The sequence below is a fragment of the Taeniopygia guttata genome, chromosome 4A (genome assembly GCF_048771995.1).
Source record: "Taeniopygia guttata chromosome 4A, bTaeGut7.mat, whole genome shotgun sequence".
Lineage (NCBI taxonomy): Eukaryota > Metazoa > Chordata > Aves > Passeriformes > Estrildidae > Taeniopygia > Taeniopygia guttata.
The window spans coordinates 6,805,852-6,823,264 of NC_133029.1; the positions used below are offsets into that span (position 1 = coordinate 6,805,852).

Genomic DNA, 17,413 nt, shown 5'->3' on the forward strand with positions numbered 1-17,413 from the left:
AGCCAATGTGCAGGAAAAAAGCACTCCAGGAATTCCACCTGAATACATTGTGGCCTCCTTTGGAGTGGGAACAATTTATATATTCAATATAACTTCCATTGGTTCTGCTGTAAATCCCATCTCAGAGCTGTGTGCTCTCCTCATCGTACATTTGTCAGCATGTGCAGCCCCACAGCTCTTACCTGGGGCTTCCTGGGCTGCAAAGGTCCAGTGTGGCTCTGCCCTGTGACCCTGCACTGTGCACCACATCACCTCTGCTCCAGCAGCTCCAGAGCTTGTGTTGTGCTGTCGAGCCTTGCAGGGGAGTGGGAGTGCTGCATCTCCCTGGAGTTATATCCAGAGTGCCCCCTGTGCCTCCTCTGAAGCTGTCAGGCTGCTCCCACTGTGTGGAGCTGATCCACAGCTCTGTGATTTTACATCCCAGCTCTCTGTGCCAGTGGGGTGCCCCTGGTGTGGCAGCCCTGGGCTGGTAACTGTTGGCAGCACTTTATTTCCATAGGTGAATGCTCTGGGCTGGTCCCTTCTGGGCTGCCTCCTGACGATGTCTCTCGTGTTGATTAATCACCAGGAGATGATAAATGAAAATATCAGCTTGAGAAATGCCTGCCCTGTGCTCCCAGCAGAGGCAGCAGTGCATGGTGAATAGTTTTCTCCCATCTCTTCTGTTTGGTTCCCTCTGCAGAGCTGCTTCTCAAGTGATTCTCGTGCACTCAGGAGCTTTGCCAGTGCTCAGCCCCACTCTGGGGAAGAGAGGGCAGGGGTGAGGAGTGCTATGAGATCCTTCCTCCCCAAAGGCTGCTCCCACCACCAGGGTGCCCCTAACTGCAGTACACTGTGTGTCTCATCCTTTTATGCTCTGTTTTGGGTGTGTGGAGGAGCTTTTGAGCCACACCAACTGTGTCTGTGCAGTTTTAATTTTACAAAAGATGCAAAATCCTTCAGGTGACTGTATGGTTAGCTATACAGCCAGCTGCCCCCTGCAAAACCTGTGCCTCATCCACAGTTAAGAGCTTTTTTGGAAAAATTTGGATCTGGATGGGATTTTCTCCCATGAAATATTCTGCAATTTTGTGGCCTTTAACAGGAGAAAAGACTACTCAAACCCTTTGTAAAAAAAGAGATCTCTAGGACTGGAGTACAGAGATTTTCCAAGGTTCTGGGAAACGTTTCTAATGTGTGACTGAAACCAGTACATACTTGGAAAAAAGTTCTAGGTCTGAAGTATCTCATTTTGGACAGGGAAAGCGATTTGTCTGTGCATTCTTGATGTACAGCCCTATTGGCATCTGCAGTGTCTTTAAGTGATGTATCTCTCTGAAGGCTTCACTGCTTCTGCTGTGTGATCTGCTCCCAACAAACTCCAGAGAGCGAGTGATTTATCAGCCACTGCTTTTTAGGGTGAGGAAAAGGCTAATGCTTTATGGATCTATCAGCATTCCTGTATGGCACACAGAATACAATATCCTGCCAAAGTGGGGAGGGATGTCTGCTACCTGGCAATCCATCATTTCTCCCAGTGCCCCATGGCAAATGCACTTTGCTTTTTTCCATCAGGCTATGTGCAAGCACTGTTATATAGTGAAGAGCTTCTCCCTTCTCCTCCTCCACAGATAGTTATGAAAACCTGAAAGTGCAACTTCTGCAGGGTGCAGAACAAGATGGGAAGGGTCATTTTGACAGGGAGAAGACGTCATTGCCTGCAGATCCTGGTTCCAGCAGGACCTATGAGATCTCAAGTGATGCAGCTGTGCTGTAGACAGCACAACAGGAGCAGAGCAGGGATGAGAAATCCAGGCCAAACATGCCCATGTAGACTGCCAGGTATGTGCCAAAACCACACAGATGTGTCAACAGATGCTCCAGGATTTCCTCTCTTACAGGCATGGCTCAGCTGACCTTGTCCCCATGGAGCTCATCCATCCCATCCACAGAGTAAGTGAAATATGTTTATAACCTGGTGAGCATCTACTGGGGAGCATGAATCCCTCTCCTATATCTCTCCTTGGTGTTTTAATTGATTCAGGGTTTTCCCAGTGGAGAACTTCATAAGAGCATTTGATAAAATCAGCTACACATGATCCTGCCTCTCATTACTCACAGACTTGAGGCAGGTAGATGATTAAGTGAATTTTTTACGGTGTGAGCAGTTGTAACAAGGGAAATTATCATCCTGGATGTGAGACAATGACTTGGCTCTTACTACATCTGCTGGCAGACAACTAACCCAGTGACTTTGCCTCTGATCTTGGAGCAAGTCTTCTGCTTTCTCCTCCAGGACAAACCTGCATTTCCTACTCTCCCATTAAAAGGACAAGCCATATGGACGTGCCTGGGCTCAGGAAAATAGCTTCAGATTTTCATGGGGCTGATGCTGCAGTTCTGATGGAAGTCAGAGGAGCTGCAATTGTCACCTTGGGAATTCTTCTGCAGACACTGCGGAGGGAGAGCATCCCTTGGGCTGGGGGCTCAAGGTGTCAGAGAACATGACAGTATTGTTGGTCCATGGATGGGATGGGATTCACCCCTTATTTCCATTTAGCTGCATCCTAGACGTTGTTACCCCAAGAAAAGTCGGTAATGCTAGAGTGAAAACTGGGGAAAATGAGTTTCCATTAGGGAAAGTTTCCAGTTGAAATGTGAGTTCTTTTTCTTCCTGCCAGCAGAAGAATGACTGAAAGAAAGGGCTGCCACTTGGTTTTGTTACGTGTTTCTGGAAGCTTTAACTTGCTTTTGACACATCTCCTTGTTGATAAATATACTTTATTTTCGAAGGGAGTCATTGTCAAGATAATGTCAGATCCCACTGTGAGGCCAGATCCAGTAAAGAGCAGTAATGTTGTTTTCTAATTTGTTTGAAATCCTAAAGCACTCTCTCATCTGAGCAGAGATACCTAAATGGCTCCTATTTGGCACTGGGTGTAATTCTTTGCTCTAATGGCATGCTTGACAATATCTGTGTACTTACCTGGAGCAGCACAAGCCTCCTGTACTTAAATGAAATACACACAGCAGGTTTGAAGATGAACACAGGAGATGCTTGAATGCCTTTTAGACAACTGTAATTCAGGCCATAAACATAATATAGATTGCAATATTGTATATAAATATCGCCTTCAAATACCAGCCTTTGTGTTCTGCAATTCAGCCCAATTGATTCCTGACCTAACACAATGCTGTACCCAAAACTGTTGCATAAACATAACAAATCCATCACCAGATCAATGAAGGAGATGCAGCAGAGGTGTGGCAGCTATCTGGGGTGATGTGGCTCCCATCAGCCGCAGTCTGGGCGCTGGTATTCCATGTAAGGCACAAGGAGAAATGAAAATGGGTAAAGGATGGCTCCTTGTCCTTATCACCGAGCACACGCCCGCCCTTCGCTCTGCTGAAATTGGGCACAATTGGCATTGTGGAGCACCTGCACCTCTGAACAAAATTAAATTTCTGGATTTCTCTGAACTCCTGCAAAGTGGGACTTCTTGCTGCCTGGTTAATGGGAATTTTGTCAGTCATGCTTACTAGAAACAATAAAGGGATAATAAATAGTGCAGCCTGTGGACAGCAACAGGCTCCGACAATCCATTAACCAATGAGACGTGTTGCACATTCCAGCTTATTAAACGCATATCCATAATATATTTTAACAATCTCTCCCTGGCAGGCATTTTCCTAGAACAAATACACAGTTTGGACTTCCATTTTTCACCCCTGTTCAAAATTTCAGAGTGAAAAAGAGCTGGTAGTGAGCCATTAGCAATAATTTGATCCTGCATTTACACTGGAAATTTTAAATAGATTTTTCTTCTGTTCTTCTGCTTGTACTTGCTCTGTCATTGTTTTTCTGTGCATGGTGCAGGCTGGGGGCGAGCAGTGAGGAGACTGCCTGGGCAATCACTGTTTTGGCAGTTTTTCATACACGACCCTTGCTGTTTTAAATAGAGCCTTTCCTCACCCCACCTTCTTGCTTCCCACTTTGTACAGCTGCTTGCTGAGTGATGAGCAGCGTGGGCCCCTCCCAGCTGGGGGTGCAATGTTGGTATTTAGGGTCTTCTGCTTGTGAGTGGAGCTGGAATGTCCTTTCAGCTGGGGGACACAGTATCTGACCAGGCCTCTGAGACCCTGGGGGACCTTCAGCTCAGTGAGCGAGGTGATCCCAACAACTGCATCTGGAAACTGGTGCAGAAATGGTCGTGCTGGAGGAATACAGCCTGCTCATGTAAAGTTTGCCTGTTTCCAGGGTAGCTCCTCTGGTGATTTGCCCCAGACCCGTGGCACTCCCGGGTGTTCTTCTGGGCTATCCAGACTCCAGTGCTGCCCCAGGGGGCTCGGTGATGCTTACGGCCCTGCACTCAGCACCACTCCGCCCTCATGGCTGTTTCCAGCTGAGTCCCACGCTGTCCCTCAGCCTTACAGGAAGGGTTTAGTGCGGTGTGTGGAACTTCGCTCTTTCTTACAGCCCCGCCTGCCAAGGGCTTAAGAGACGCTCCATTCACTCGCGGTGCGGCACCGTGATTCACGCAACACGTGCAAACGAGGGACCGCGCATCCCGCATCCCACGCCAGGTGCACGCGTGGGGCCACACAGGGTCTGCACCGCACGGGCAGCGAGCGGGGGGGCACCGGGAGCAGCGCTCCGAGCGGTGGGAGCCCGCGGCTTGCCGGTGCCGGGATCGGGGTCGGTGCTGGGATCGTGGTTGGTGCTGGGATCGGTGTCGGTGCCGGGATCGGGGTCGGTGCTGGGATCGGGGTCGGTGCTGGGATCGGGGTCGGTGGCGGGGTCGGTGCTGGGATCGGGGTCGGTGCCGGGATCGGGGTCGGTGCCGGGATCGGGGTCGGTGGTCGGATCGGGGTCGGTGCCAGGATCAGGGTCGGTGGCGGGGTCGGTGGCGGGATCAGGGTCGGTGCCGTAATCGGGGTCGGTGGCGGGGTCGGTGGCGGGATCAGGGTCGGTGCTGGGATCGGGGGCGGTGGCGGGATCGGGGTCGGTGCCGGGATCGGGGTCCGTGCAGGGATCGGTGTCGGTGGCGGGGTCGGTGTCAGTGCTGGGATCAGGGTCGGTGGCGGGGTCAGTGCCGGGTCGGTGCCGGTGTCGGGGTCGGTGCCGGGATCGGTGCCGGTGTCGGTGCCGGTGCCGGTGTCGGGGTTGGTGCTGGGATCGGTGCCGGTGCCGGTGCCGGTGCCGGACGGAGGGCGCGCGCAGGTGCGGCGCGGGGCGGGGCGGGCGTGGCTCGGGGGGGCGGGGCCGCCCCGCGGGGCCCAATGAGCGCCGGGGCGGCGGCGCGCGCGGGGCTCGTTTCCCGCGGGCGGGGCGCGGGCGCCAATCAGGGCCGGGGCGGCGGCGCGCGCGGGGCCGGGACCGGCGCCCCGGGAGCGCCGCGCGGGGCCGAGCTCCGCTCCGCTGCTCCCGGTCCGCCCCGGCACGGCGGGCATGCCCGCTGCCAGCGCCTAGAGGAGCGCCCCGGTGGTCCGGGAGGATGTCGGGGAGCGGCGGAGTGCTGCTGCTGCTGCCGCCGCTGCTGGCGGCCGCGCTGCTCGGTGCCCCGGGAGCCGCGCAGCCGGCGGGGGAAGCCGCTTGCCGCCCGGTCCGCGCCGCCTTCCAGGTGCTGCAGCCCGGAGCCAAGTGGGTGCCGGAGAGCCCCGTGCCAGGTGAGCGCGCTCTCCCCGTGGTGTCCGGCCGGCCGTCATCGTCTCCCCGGGGCCGCTCGGGCGCGGGGCGCAGCGCCTGGAGCCGGGGCCGCGGCTGCGGGACGCTGCGGAGCCGGGTGCGCGCTGCCCGCTCTCCCCGGCGGCTGCCGGGTTCGGCGTGTCGGATGCGGGGATAGCACGGAGCCTGTGACTAGGTCGCGGTAGTGGGAGCCCGCTGGAGAGCGGGTCTTTATCGCGCTCGGTTTGTGCAGGGGGCTTTTCACCCCGGCTGCCCGAGGTGAGCTCCAGCTGTCGGAGGGACCAAACCGGCCCCGTCCTCGCGTGCCGCTGTCGAGGGTCCGGTGCGAGGTTGCCGGGAGCTCGCGGTGTCCCCGCCGGCGACCGGAGGCTCCGCGCACCCGTCGCGTCTCCGCAGGTCCCGGGTCCGCCACTTTCCTCTGCGCGAGGTGTGCCAGGGTCCGAGGCAATCCCGCTCCTTAGGGCTGCTCCGAGAGCATCCAAACCCGCGTCCCAGCCTGAGCCCGGGGGCTGCCGCGGCTCCGGAGGATGCCCCTGGAAGGCAGCGCGGCATCCCCCGGGCTGCGAGGGCACAGTGGGAGCCTGATAGGTCTGAGAGAGGTGTTATTCTGCTCTGCAGTTCCCATTACAGGTGTCTGCCGGGATGGTACCACACCAAACCTCACCACATACCCCCTGCAAGACTGCTTTCTGTATATATGCCTCGTTCCTATTTTAAAATGCAAGTGAAATACTTGAATTCCTTGCCTTTTAAAGGTTCTTTGCAGCTTTTTGGGAGCTAGGGAATGTCGGCTGCTCCAGGTGGGTGGCTGTGTGTGTACACAAACGGGATCAGTTTGATGGCTGCGATACGGAGCTGCCTGGAGAGATCGCTGCTGTTGTGTTGGGTTCAATACGCAGCCGAGAACGCCTGCCCTGAAAAGCTTGTGATCAAAGTATGAAAAGGAAGAGATAAGAGGCAATCGTAACAGGCAGGGGAGGTGCAATGAGATCATCGCCAGCGATGTGTTGAGTTACGTTTCTTGTTTCTTGCATTCGGTGTCGCACTGGCCAGAAACACAAGGGTTCCTCCAGCAGCGATCTGCTGCAGAACAGGAGAGGGAGGGAGGGGGAAATGGGGTGCCCAGAGCTGGGACTGCGAGGTGTTGTGGCTGCTGGTGCAAATCCCAAGTCTTTTGATCTGTAGAACTGTAGCAGTCCTCAGTTTATCAAGAGCTGTGAGAGATATGAGGGGAGTTTAGATGAAAGTCCCGGTGAGAGTGATTTCCTATCCCTACCTGTCCTTATGTTCTCTTCTCATAAAAATTTCAACACTTAACGCTCCTTTCAGACTAGCTGCAGGAACAGCATCTCTTCTCTCTCTGTCCCACAGGGCTTTGGTCTCCTGGTCAGTAAGGAAGTGGCCCTGGAAATACTTTCCAGTGAAATGTTTGCTTGAAGAGTTGCAGGAAAGAGCTGCTCTTATCACCACTGAATTGACAAATTCTGTTTGTCAGAAGGAAGGGAAGTTGTTTCTTTGAAAGTCAGCGAGATTCCTGCTTTGATTCTTAAGTAACTTTGCTGAGTATGTTTTCACACACTCCAGGGAGGTGATGGAGGGGTGGGCAGGTTCCTGGAGAATGACTCCCATTGTACTGAGGGGCTGCTGGGGCTGCCATGCTGCAATGTGATCGGTCCTTCCCCAGAAAGCAGTAGCATCCTCCAGCCTGGCCTGGCTGTGATTGCAGTGGGTGTTCTTGCCCTGGTATCTTCCCTTCCCAGCAGGGTTCAGGTTGCTGGGGTTCCTCAGTTACGTTCTCACTCCCCTGTGAGCTCCAGCTGCACCCCTGATAGCCAGGAGGAGTAAGGAGCCCTCTGCCTCTCTGCAGAGCCTGTGGGCAGCTGGATCAATACCTTGTAACAGGGCTGGTGTTTCAAGTGAATGCTTCCAGCTTGTTATGATGATAAAGTTCCCACATACCGAATCGAAAGTGGATTTTACATTTGCCTAAGTACATAAACTTGATCATAATTAAAGCAATGACTGCTTGCTTATACCTTGGATCTAGCCCATCTTGCATGACTCTGTGTGGTAATTACACTTCAGAGCACTTGCTTCTCCTAGTAGCAGCTGCATAAATCTCTATAATAGGGGAACATCACTCAAGGACTATTTTCCAGGCATCTGTTTATTACTTTTCTTCCTTTCATACATCTGTCTATTTAAAAAAGTTTTGGAGTTCCCAGCCACAAATCACCCTGGAATCAACTCTGAGAACCTTTCCCAATGGATCACATCACCCTGGAGAAACTGAAGTTAAACAACTTATTTAAAATGTGGATTTTTTTTTTTTTTTACACAAACAGAAAACAATTGTTTCTGGAAGCTCCATTTTGCATTATGAGCAGTTGTTGCTGAAGGAGTAAGTAGTGGAAATGCTGCTGAATTGCAACACACTCAGGAGAAATGTCCCACAGCTCAGTTTTACTGCATCAGTGGTGTGTGGGCTGGAGGGACGTTGGCACATTGACACAGTAGGAGAGCTCTGAAGTAGACAGAGACCACACTTCTAATTAAAAAAAAAGGCAATTCTGTTAAATGTGGGGGAAGTGTCATGCTATTTCATGAACGTATTGATGTTCTGGGAATAGCTGCAGGCGTGCACCAGGCAGTGAGAAGCTTGGTCTCCTCTGGTCCTGCAGTCTGGGGACCAGGTTTTTGTCACTCTGGAGCATGCTTTGGCCTGCTTAGAGGTGGGGAACAGCAAAGCCTGACCACTGTCAGCTGTGGCTGACTGTTCCGAGGGGTGGGAGGATGTAATTCATGGCAACATCTTGACTGGACCTGGATCAGAGACCTTGAGCTGGAGAGGAGTGAAGGCAGGGTGATGGCAGAGTGCTTTTCCTGGGTTTTGATGAAGATGAGACTGAATGCCAGCTCCTGAGCCAGCCTGTGGTTCTGTGCTGGGGTAGCTTCATGCTCAGTAATAACTAAATTCTCTCTTTACTATATTGCCTGTCTTGGTTTTCTTCCTCCATTTGTCTTTTCTCTGCATAATTTCTCCTATCTATAAAAAGCAGATTGAATTTCCATTTCTCCTGGTCTGTTTTTTCTCTTCTCTTTGCCATTTGGGTTTCTCTGTATTGGTGATGACAGGTAATTGGGCTGGGGTCTGTGGGTAGAGGGGAAGGGGTGAGCTGGTGCCTTGCCAGGGTGGGGACAGGGGATGGACGTCTCTGCTCTTGGACAATGGAAAATTGAGGAATATTTATCTTGACAGAAATATCTGCTGGCAGGTCTGTTTTCCTTCTCCCACAGCAAAGTGTTATTTCCAGCTTTTTGTTCATTTTCTTTGATGGAAGCGAATATGGATTCACCCGAAGAAAATTGGAGTTTAACCTTTTGGAGTTGAGGTGTAATGCTTTGCATGTGGCTGGCTGAGCATGTCAGCATGTTTCTTCTTTTTTTTTTTGGCAGCTGCTATATGCCAATGTACAGTTTAAAAATTAAAAATCCCAACTCTTCCTGCTGAACTCGATGTGCCTTTGCTCATGAGCTGGTTCCCTTTGTACTACTGCTCTTTTATTCTGTTTTTCCTGAGTGGGACTAATGATGCTCCTCCCTGTGCAGCCTTTCCATTTAGCTTAGCACGGTGGTTTAAAAGCTTAGTTTACTAGATAATTGAGTTTTCTGTTCTTAATTATTTCAGGCCTGCAAGTTGCTCTCTTGATAGTTAAGAGAGCAGGAGCAGAACCCTAAAATTTAGTAACCTCCCCAGGCAGTGGTTTTATAGTGAGATCATTAATTTTATTTTTTTTCCCTAGGGGTTAACTTTAACAACATCCTGAACAGTGTTCTTCCTGGTCTTTGGAATGGCTGTGGGATGTGTGCATGTGACTGTAACAAATCTGTGTGGGGAGTGGGTGCCCAAAGTTAACTCCGTTGATGACAATGTTTATACATTTGTTAGGAGGAAACTTTTACTCTAAAAGCTATTTTTCACTGTAATGTCTTATTTTAAAAGATCTGTTTTTATAGGGTGTTAGATTTGCATGAGAATCATCTGGCCAACATTGTAAGACCAGGGGAGGAATCCAGAGTCAGATGGTCTTGTGAATCACAAGATGGAATAGAAAATAAAGGATAATTAAGCACTAATAAATATCCCATGTAGTACCCATACTGTTCCAACTTAAATCACCTATTGAATGAGGTTGGTTTATAATTTATATCTCTTTAATTAGGTTTATAAAGATCAGCATTAAATCTGGGTTCTAAACAGTTGCATTTCTTTTTCCTCCCCCTAGATGCTGAGCATTAAAAGGCACCGACAGATGTACAACCTCCTGATCACACAATTTAAAATGTTCTTAATAAAAAGTATTGAAAACCTGGGGGGAAATCCACTATATTTAAATGTTGAGTCACTGCTTTTATCTATTTAAAGCATGATGCTGGTTGTAAAACAATTGGAGGAGGAAAATTGACCCAAAACAGCATATTTCTTGTGGGTAATAGTACCAAATTGATGAGTTAAGAGGGTGGGAGGAACTCCTCTGACACTTCCAGACTGCAGAAGGCGAAGGTGCCACTGCATGGAGTAGCAGAGCCCCCTCACATGGGGAGGAGGCTGCAGGAATGTAGCGTTAAGCAGGGACAGGTTCTTATTTTGGCAATGCCTGGGGTAAATTTGGGGAGAATGTTAATCTGATTTAAGCTGCCATTGGATCTGGGTGGGAAGGCTTGTGTGCCTCAGTGTGCACAGCTTGCCTGCCTGTATCTGATGACAGGGTTGAAGCTATCCTGGAATGCTTAAAATCAAAGGAAAATCCTTTGGCCTTATGAAGGAGTCCACAACTCCCCATAGATGGTCTTGAGGGTTTTTATTTTTGACATTAAATCTACTGAAATGATTTTCACTTCTGCTGTACTAACCACCTATCTGCGGGAATAATTGTACATCAAAGTCAAATGTAATGGTTTAAATTCACTGCTGCCCGACCGCCAGTAAAAATTCCCTGTCAGGAGGAGGAAGAGGCAGGGTGCTGCTGAAATTAGTGCAGCTCTAGAGTTTATTTCTGTCAGCTGGGAGTGTATGTGAAATTGCTGGAGCATTTACACTGCTGTTCCCCAAGATGGCATAAATGGCACAGTTCTGATGGTGCCTGGCGTTCCTGCACCCATGGAAGGGGCTGCAGCCAGAGCCTTCTCAGCTGTGGGAGTTGGGTGTCAGAGGGTCAGGCTGCTGTGCTTGGCATCTCATCATCTCACTAATCTTGCCAAGATTGGTATTTGAGCATCCAAATGCAATTTAATAAAACGGCTGCAGTAATTTGAGGGACACTTCCTTTCTGAAAATGAGTTCGTAGTGATTTATAGCAAAAGGAGAAGGTTGTTTGCAAGGGCTGAGACTGGCATTACAAGGTGTAATGACTTGAAACTTTAAGAAAAAGGGGTTGTGTAGGTTGGGAGATAAAAACGGCCTTAACAGTAAAGGGCCATTAGGCAGCGGAATGGGCTCTGCTATCTCCCAAGCCGGAGTATCGCTGGAGGTGTTTGTGTTAGATAAAATGCTGAGAGGGGGTGGATTGGGAGGCTGAGGTACGATTTGATGACTCACAGGACCTTTTCCCGTGCATTTTTTTGGAGTCAGGAACGTGTGGCACCCTAATTTGTTCACTGCTGGTGTCTGCTCCGTGGGCTTGCTGAGTGTTCCCAGGCGTTCGCGTCTCCGCATCCTTGGCGCATCCTTGGTGCGCGTGGTCTGCGCAGCCCCCGGCCCTTCTTCCAGCCATGGCACGAACAAACCCCAAATACAGTGCCAGTCCAAAGCTTTGTCTCTGTTTCATCTGTGTCTGCTGGGGCTGGGGTCAGCAGGGTGGGTCAGTGGCTCCTGGGGGATTGGCATTGAAACCTCCCGTCCTTACCACTCCTGGGGGATTTGGGATGGAGTGTTTGAGCCAGCTCGCCATCTGGGGAAGCCACATGCAGAAAAGAGCTGGCAGATGGGACTCAGGCCCCCATTCCTGTCCCTCTGTAGCAGCACTGTGCCAAGAAGGGCCTTGTCCCTGCTACCTTCCAAGAGCCTGTCCTGCCTGTGTTGTCCTGTTGTGTATACCATGATGTTTCTCTCTTTTTTAGTTGGCAGTCTCTAAAACATTTTGAGCTGAGTTAATTCCCAGGCTTTTTCCTCCTCCTCTGTGATTGCTCTGATACAGCATGTGTCTGTCTTTTTACTGCACAAAAATAAAGATCCATTTAAGGGGAGAAGTTGGCTTAATTGCTAAAAAGAAGGATGGGATGTGAGTAGGTGACCTTGCTGCTTCCTATCCTTGGCTTTAACTTGCAGAGACCTCTTAATTGCCAACTCTCAGATTTTCTATATTGGTATTTCCATTAATCATGGAAGGATTTTTATTTTATAATTTGAAATGTGTCCTAATATAATAAATGTAGGAGGAAATAAGCTTTGTATTAAAAAGAAATTTATGGGCATATTGTAGTGTTAAAGAGACCATGCTAAGCCTTTTCGTGGTGTAAATTGAGTTGAGTTTGACTTTAAAAAACCTCTTTAACTTGCTGTTATATCACTGCTTCTCTCATTAACGCAGTATCTTGCTGTTACGTGGTTTTATGGTCCCTTTTATTTTTTCAATGCATGAAATACCTGTCGCTGTGCTCCTCTGGAGTGGGTGAGCTCACAGATCACTGAGGCTTGAGCTTGAGACATTGGTGGTGCTGGCTCTGTGTCAGAGGGCCTGAGGGAGGGATTGTGTTGGGCATCCTGCTTTACAGAAGGGGAAACTGAGGCAGTGGCAAGTGATGGAGCCAGGATGGGGGTGTGGACCCTCTCTCCCCCTGTGCATGAGGTTTTTTTGCAGCAACAGCAGGGCCTGCACTGGTTAAAATGTCTTTCCCCACATGCAATGCATATTGTAGATGAAGTGTTTCATGTTCCTTTTCCCATGCTGTGCCGGGGAAGGGATAGGGCTGGAGGGAGGAGGATTTCTGCTGTCGCTGCTCCTGAGCCCCGACAGCTGGTTTTCCCTTGGCACTGTGCATGACTCTTCTTCAGGAGGCACACGATTGAACTGACATTAATATTAATCCTGTTCTTCTAGACTACACTTGCAAAAGTGACTTTTGACACTTTCTAGTAATTAGGGAGAGAGTGGATGTGGTAAAAGACTCTTGTGAAGGAGAGAAGACAGGAACCTGAAAGGAGGCATAATCCTTTCAGAGCAAAGATGTAAATTACCAAAGTAGCTTTTACTGAGGAAAAACCCTCTATAATGAGCAGGAAGGCAGAGTGAGAGGTGTGAGGAGCCATCACTCTGCCAGGGCTGTTGGTCTGGGGACTGCTTCCCAATCCAGGTTCCTGGCAGAGCTGAACCTAGCAGGGAACTGCTTTTGCTTTGGGCATGATGCAGTTTGGTGGCAGACAATGAAATGTGAGTGCTGGCTGTTCTTTACCCTGGATAGCCATTTTTAATGGAGCTGTTTTAGTTTGTAAGAGCAGCATCAGATTAGATGTGTTTTGCATGAAGAGAGCTATTTGCTTTGATATGAGCTTGTTGCTCTGCTTGTGTGTTTGGGGCCTCAGTTTGCTCTTAAAAGTTGGTGGAAGATGAGACCTTTTTTTTGCCACTACTTCCAGCTCTTCTGTTTCATCTTCTCTTGTCTGAGCCTAGAAAGATTTCTATTTTCTCCCCAAGATTTTATTTATTTTTAGCTAACACTTCTCTCGAAGTTGTATATTTTCTCCATGAATAAATGTTTTGGGAGTGCCAAAAAAAGAAGTATCACTGAGCAGTGCTGGAGATGCCAGAGCAAGTGGTGCCCCTCTGGCCTTTGTCCCCTGGCTATTGTTCCATCCTGATGAATGAGTGAAGGTGCTGCAGAAGAGGCTCTTGCCTTGTGCAGTGCTCAGAGCTTCCCTCAGGATCTGTCCTCTGCAATGGGACAGCCATGAGTGAAGCAATGGGCCTTGTGCTTTGCCTGTTGAAATGGAGGAAGGATGGGATGGGGTTTTACAATTTAAAAGTCAGCACTAAAAAGCCAAATAAATCATTTTAGTTGCGTCCTTCTGCTATTACTGTTGTTGCTGGGGATACAAAAGGGTAGAAATTGCAGGCAAATAGCATTTTTACTTCCAAATTGCTTTCAAGTCTGTATGTAAATCGCAAACATATCCTCCTTGATGTACTCCATACATTGCTCTATTTATTGTAAATCCAAAACCTCAAATCCTGTCTCTGTTTTCCACCTCCCACTCCATCTTTCCTGCCCTCACTGACTCCTCACTGCTGTGGGCAGACAGGGGACAGCAGGGCGAGGCTGGCATCGCTCAGCTTGGCACTGTCAGTGCTCAGGGTGTGTGCTGGAGCTGGAGCAGGCAAGCACAGCTCCTGGGGGCTACTGCTCAGCAATCTGGGCTCTGCCTTATCCACCCTTTCCTTTGGCCAAGATCCTTGCTCAGGACAAATTCCAGAAATGCCATCAGTTTGCCCAAACAGTAATTGCAGCCATAGTCATGCTTGGAGTTGGTTTCCTCTCCTAATGTGAATTGTTGACTTCTCCTGTGCCTCTCCAGGGACTGATCTGCAGGTCTGTATCCCAAAGGGCTCCACGTGCTGCTCGAGGAAGATGGAGGAGAAGTACCAGGCAGCTGCCCGCCTGAACATGGAGCAGCTGCTGCAGTCTGCCAGCATGGAGCTGAAATTCCTGGTCATCCAGAACGCTGCTGTCTTCCAAGGTGAGTGCTGGGGGTGCTCCAGTCATGTGCAGGAGGAGGCAGCATTTCTGCTCCTCTTCCTCAGCACTGGGCAATTGGAAGTGCAAGTGGCTGGAAGCTTTTTGTTTGCTTGTTTTCATGTGTTTTTAGATATTACATATGCTGGTTTATGATTTGTAGTATCCTTGGTTTGCTATAATGGTTGCTCTGCAGGGCTTGTCCTAAATATTCCTGCATTCCTGTAAGAATGAATAGAAATTTAAAAGCTGAATTTTTGAGGTGTAAATTAAACAAAAAAAAAAACCCACCCCAAAATCCCACCTTTCCAATAATTAAAATCTCTGTGCAAGTATTGTGTTGTCTGACTCTGTCAGTCCCAAAATACGAGCTGCAGTGAGGTGATCTGGTTGTCACCTCAGTGTAATGCTTGGTGAGATCTGCCTCTCAACAACTGTGTGTGTTGTTGTTCTTATCCACTGCACAGCAAAGTTGGTTATTGTGTGGGAAAGGTGGCAGAGGCTGCTGGTTCCCAAATCTGGTCCCTGGTGCCCCATGGGGTTTTTTAGTGCTTGGTGATCCTGTCCTCTGCTGTCTGGGGCGCCTCTCTTTCTAATGATAATATGATGGTTTTGTTTGTTTGCTTGGATTTTTTTTTTTTTTTTTGCAAAATGGATCTTCAGATATTTTTTTAGTGTTGATACACACTAGTTTGTGCCGCTTAAATCTGCAATAATTTTTTTAGGGTCTTATGGTTAATGTGCAGTGAAATGATTGCTTATTTGTTGAGTGCTGTCCTATTGAGGTTCCATCATTCTGTATTAATGATGTTTTTGCCTGTATTTAAAGAAGCAGTCATGGGCAACCAAGCATTTTTTTCCTTCATGATGATATCTTTGCAGAATAATTGATTTATTTTTGTTTATGCCTCACTAATAGCAAGACCCAAGACCTGCTGAAGCCTGTGAGATCAAGGCAGAGCTCTGTTCTGGGCCACAACTGACTGATGAAGTTTAATATGTTGTTTTTCTCAATGTAAGATCAAATTAATTGCTGAGGAGATAACAGCACATTTTTTCCCCCCAGTAATTCTTAATGCAGTTACCATTAAGATCCAATTCTAATAACCAGAATGGAGTAAAACTAATGAAAGATTGGTTTCCTGGGCATTGGAAATGTGGACCAGCTTAGGAAATGGTGAATAACCTGTGTGGAATACAAACTGTCTGCCTCCTTCCTTCCCATTTGACAGAAACTGCAACATTAGTTTTTATTGTGTGTGGGAATGAAGCCCTGTGGAACTGCAGGTTGTGCACAGCAGTTGGGTGCTCTGCTTCTGAACTTTCTGCCACTTCTGGAGGGAGCTGAATAATTTGCTTTGATTTTATTATCCCCCCTTTTTTTTTTAAACTGTTATTTCCACCCGGGCCCAGGGACCCATGCAGGAATTTTGAAGCCGAAGTTATTCTGAGAAGCTCTGGTATGTGGAATTGCCATTCTTGGTGGTGGGGAAGAAAAGCATTTAATTGAACAGTTTCTGACCACTTCTGCTTATTAAAAAGGCTCTAAAGTGACTAAAAATAATTTGCAATCCTGTTGCAGAGGAGGAATTCCTAGCTGGAACCATTGAGGAGCTCACTTTAATTATCTTGTATAAAGTGTTTTGGACTTGGAGGAACGATTCATTAGATTTTGAACACCATTTACTTTTGTTATCTTTAAAATTAGTCTGGAAGTTTGTAGAAGAACACTTTTTAAGATAGGTTACTCTTTTGATTGCTGCTTGCTTAAGAGTACTTTGATAGCTCCAATACCAGAGGCTGCTCCAGCTGTAGAAATTGTGCAGGATGCTCTGGCAGCTATTGGGGGGATGCTGGAGTGGGCAGGGAAGAGGAGCCCCAGTGGCCTCTGAGCATCTCCTGCAGGTCCTGGGGACAGACTCCCTGTGGCTTTGGGAGCTGGGAGTGCAGGGATGGGACAAGTGGAAGCAGTGTCAGCTCTGAGATGTGCTCTGGCAGGGAAGAGAGCCCCCAAATTGTTTTGCTTTGGGTCAGACCCCCAGTCTGGGGACCCAGTGCAGAGGATGGATAATTGCATCTCTCTCCAGAGAGGGGAAATGTGTTGGTATGGAAACACGGCTCAACCACTCATATTAAAAACACAAATGTGAAATCCTTCAGAGTTAATTTTAATATTTTTACCCTGACATCTAAAGGGACTGTTAGTCTGACAAGCAAAATCTCACCCAGATGTTATTATTTTGCACCAAATTTAATTTCTTTCTGCTGAAGCTAGAGCAGCATCTCTGCTGATAAAGATCAAGGGAAATTGTCTGGCATTTACAGGAAATCTCATCCAGGCCTATCTGTTACAATGTTCACTTAGCAAAGTTTATTAGATTATTAGTTTTAGACCCTTGGGCTTTTTCTTTATTGCAGTTAAGAAGGAAAAATCCCAACCAAAAAAATCCTCCCTTCACTAAATTTAAATGGTACAATTAGCTCCTGGTCTTATCTCGCAGGCATTTTTTAAAATTATGAAGATGATTTAAGTAGTGATTTAATCTTTTGGAAACTTGCTGTGTTTGACAGTATTAAAATGGATTGTGGCTGCCTTGACTGCAGTTAAATCTTCCCCCAGGATTTTTTTTTGTGGTCAGTTTTTCCACTTCCCCTTGGTGTATCCATGCTGGTACTTCCTGGTTGGAGTTCTCAGCTCTGAAGCTGGGATGAACCCCATCACCTCAGAACTGCTCATGTGTCTTTTGTTATGTGACATTTAGTATTGCTAAATGTTCTCATCCAAACTAACCGGTAGATTGTGCAACTCAGCTGCTGGAGAGAATGGTGAGAACCTTGCCTTTGGTTTGCTTTCTCCCCTCTTTTTCTTCTGATATTAGAGCTTTGCTTTTTTCAATGGGGGAATCTCTGGCCCTGCCACCATCTTGTCTTTTCCTACTGAAATAATGATAACAAAAATCCCTCAATGAATTCTGCCGATTCCTTAAATATTAAATCTAAGTAGCTCAACTTCATGCA

At 48.4% G+C, this 17,413-nt stretch overlaps 1 protein-coding gene across 1 annotated transcript in view; it reads left to right on the top strand.

The window, feature by feature from the left end:
• The first annotated feature begins 5,310 nt into the window (after positions 1 to 5,310).
• Positions 5,311 to 17,413, top strand: part of GPC3 (glypican 3) — a 140,470-nt gene continuing 128,367 nt past the window's right edge. Inside the window, exons 1-2 of the mRNA XM_030272529.4 lie at positions 5,311 to 5,646; positions 14,238 to 14,399. Coding sequence (XP_030128389.4) covers positions 5,475 to 5,646; positions 14,238 to 14,399 — 334 coding nt within the window. The 5' untranslated portion in view covers positions 5,311 to 5,474. The remainder of the gene's footprint in view (positions 5,647 to 14,237; positions 14,400 to 17,413) is intronic.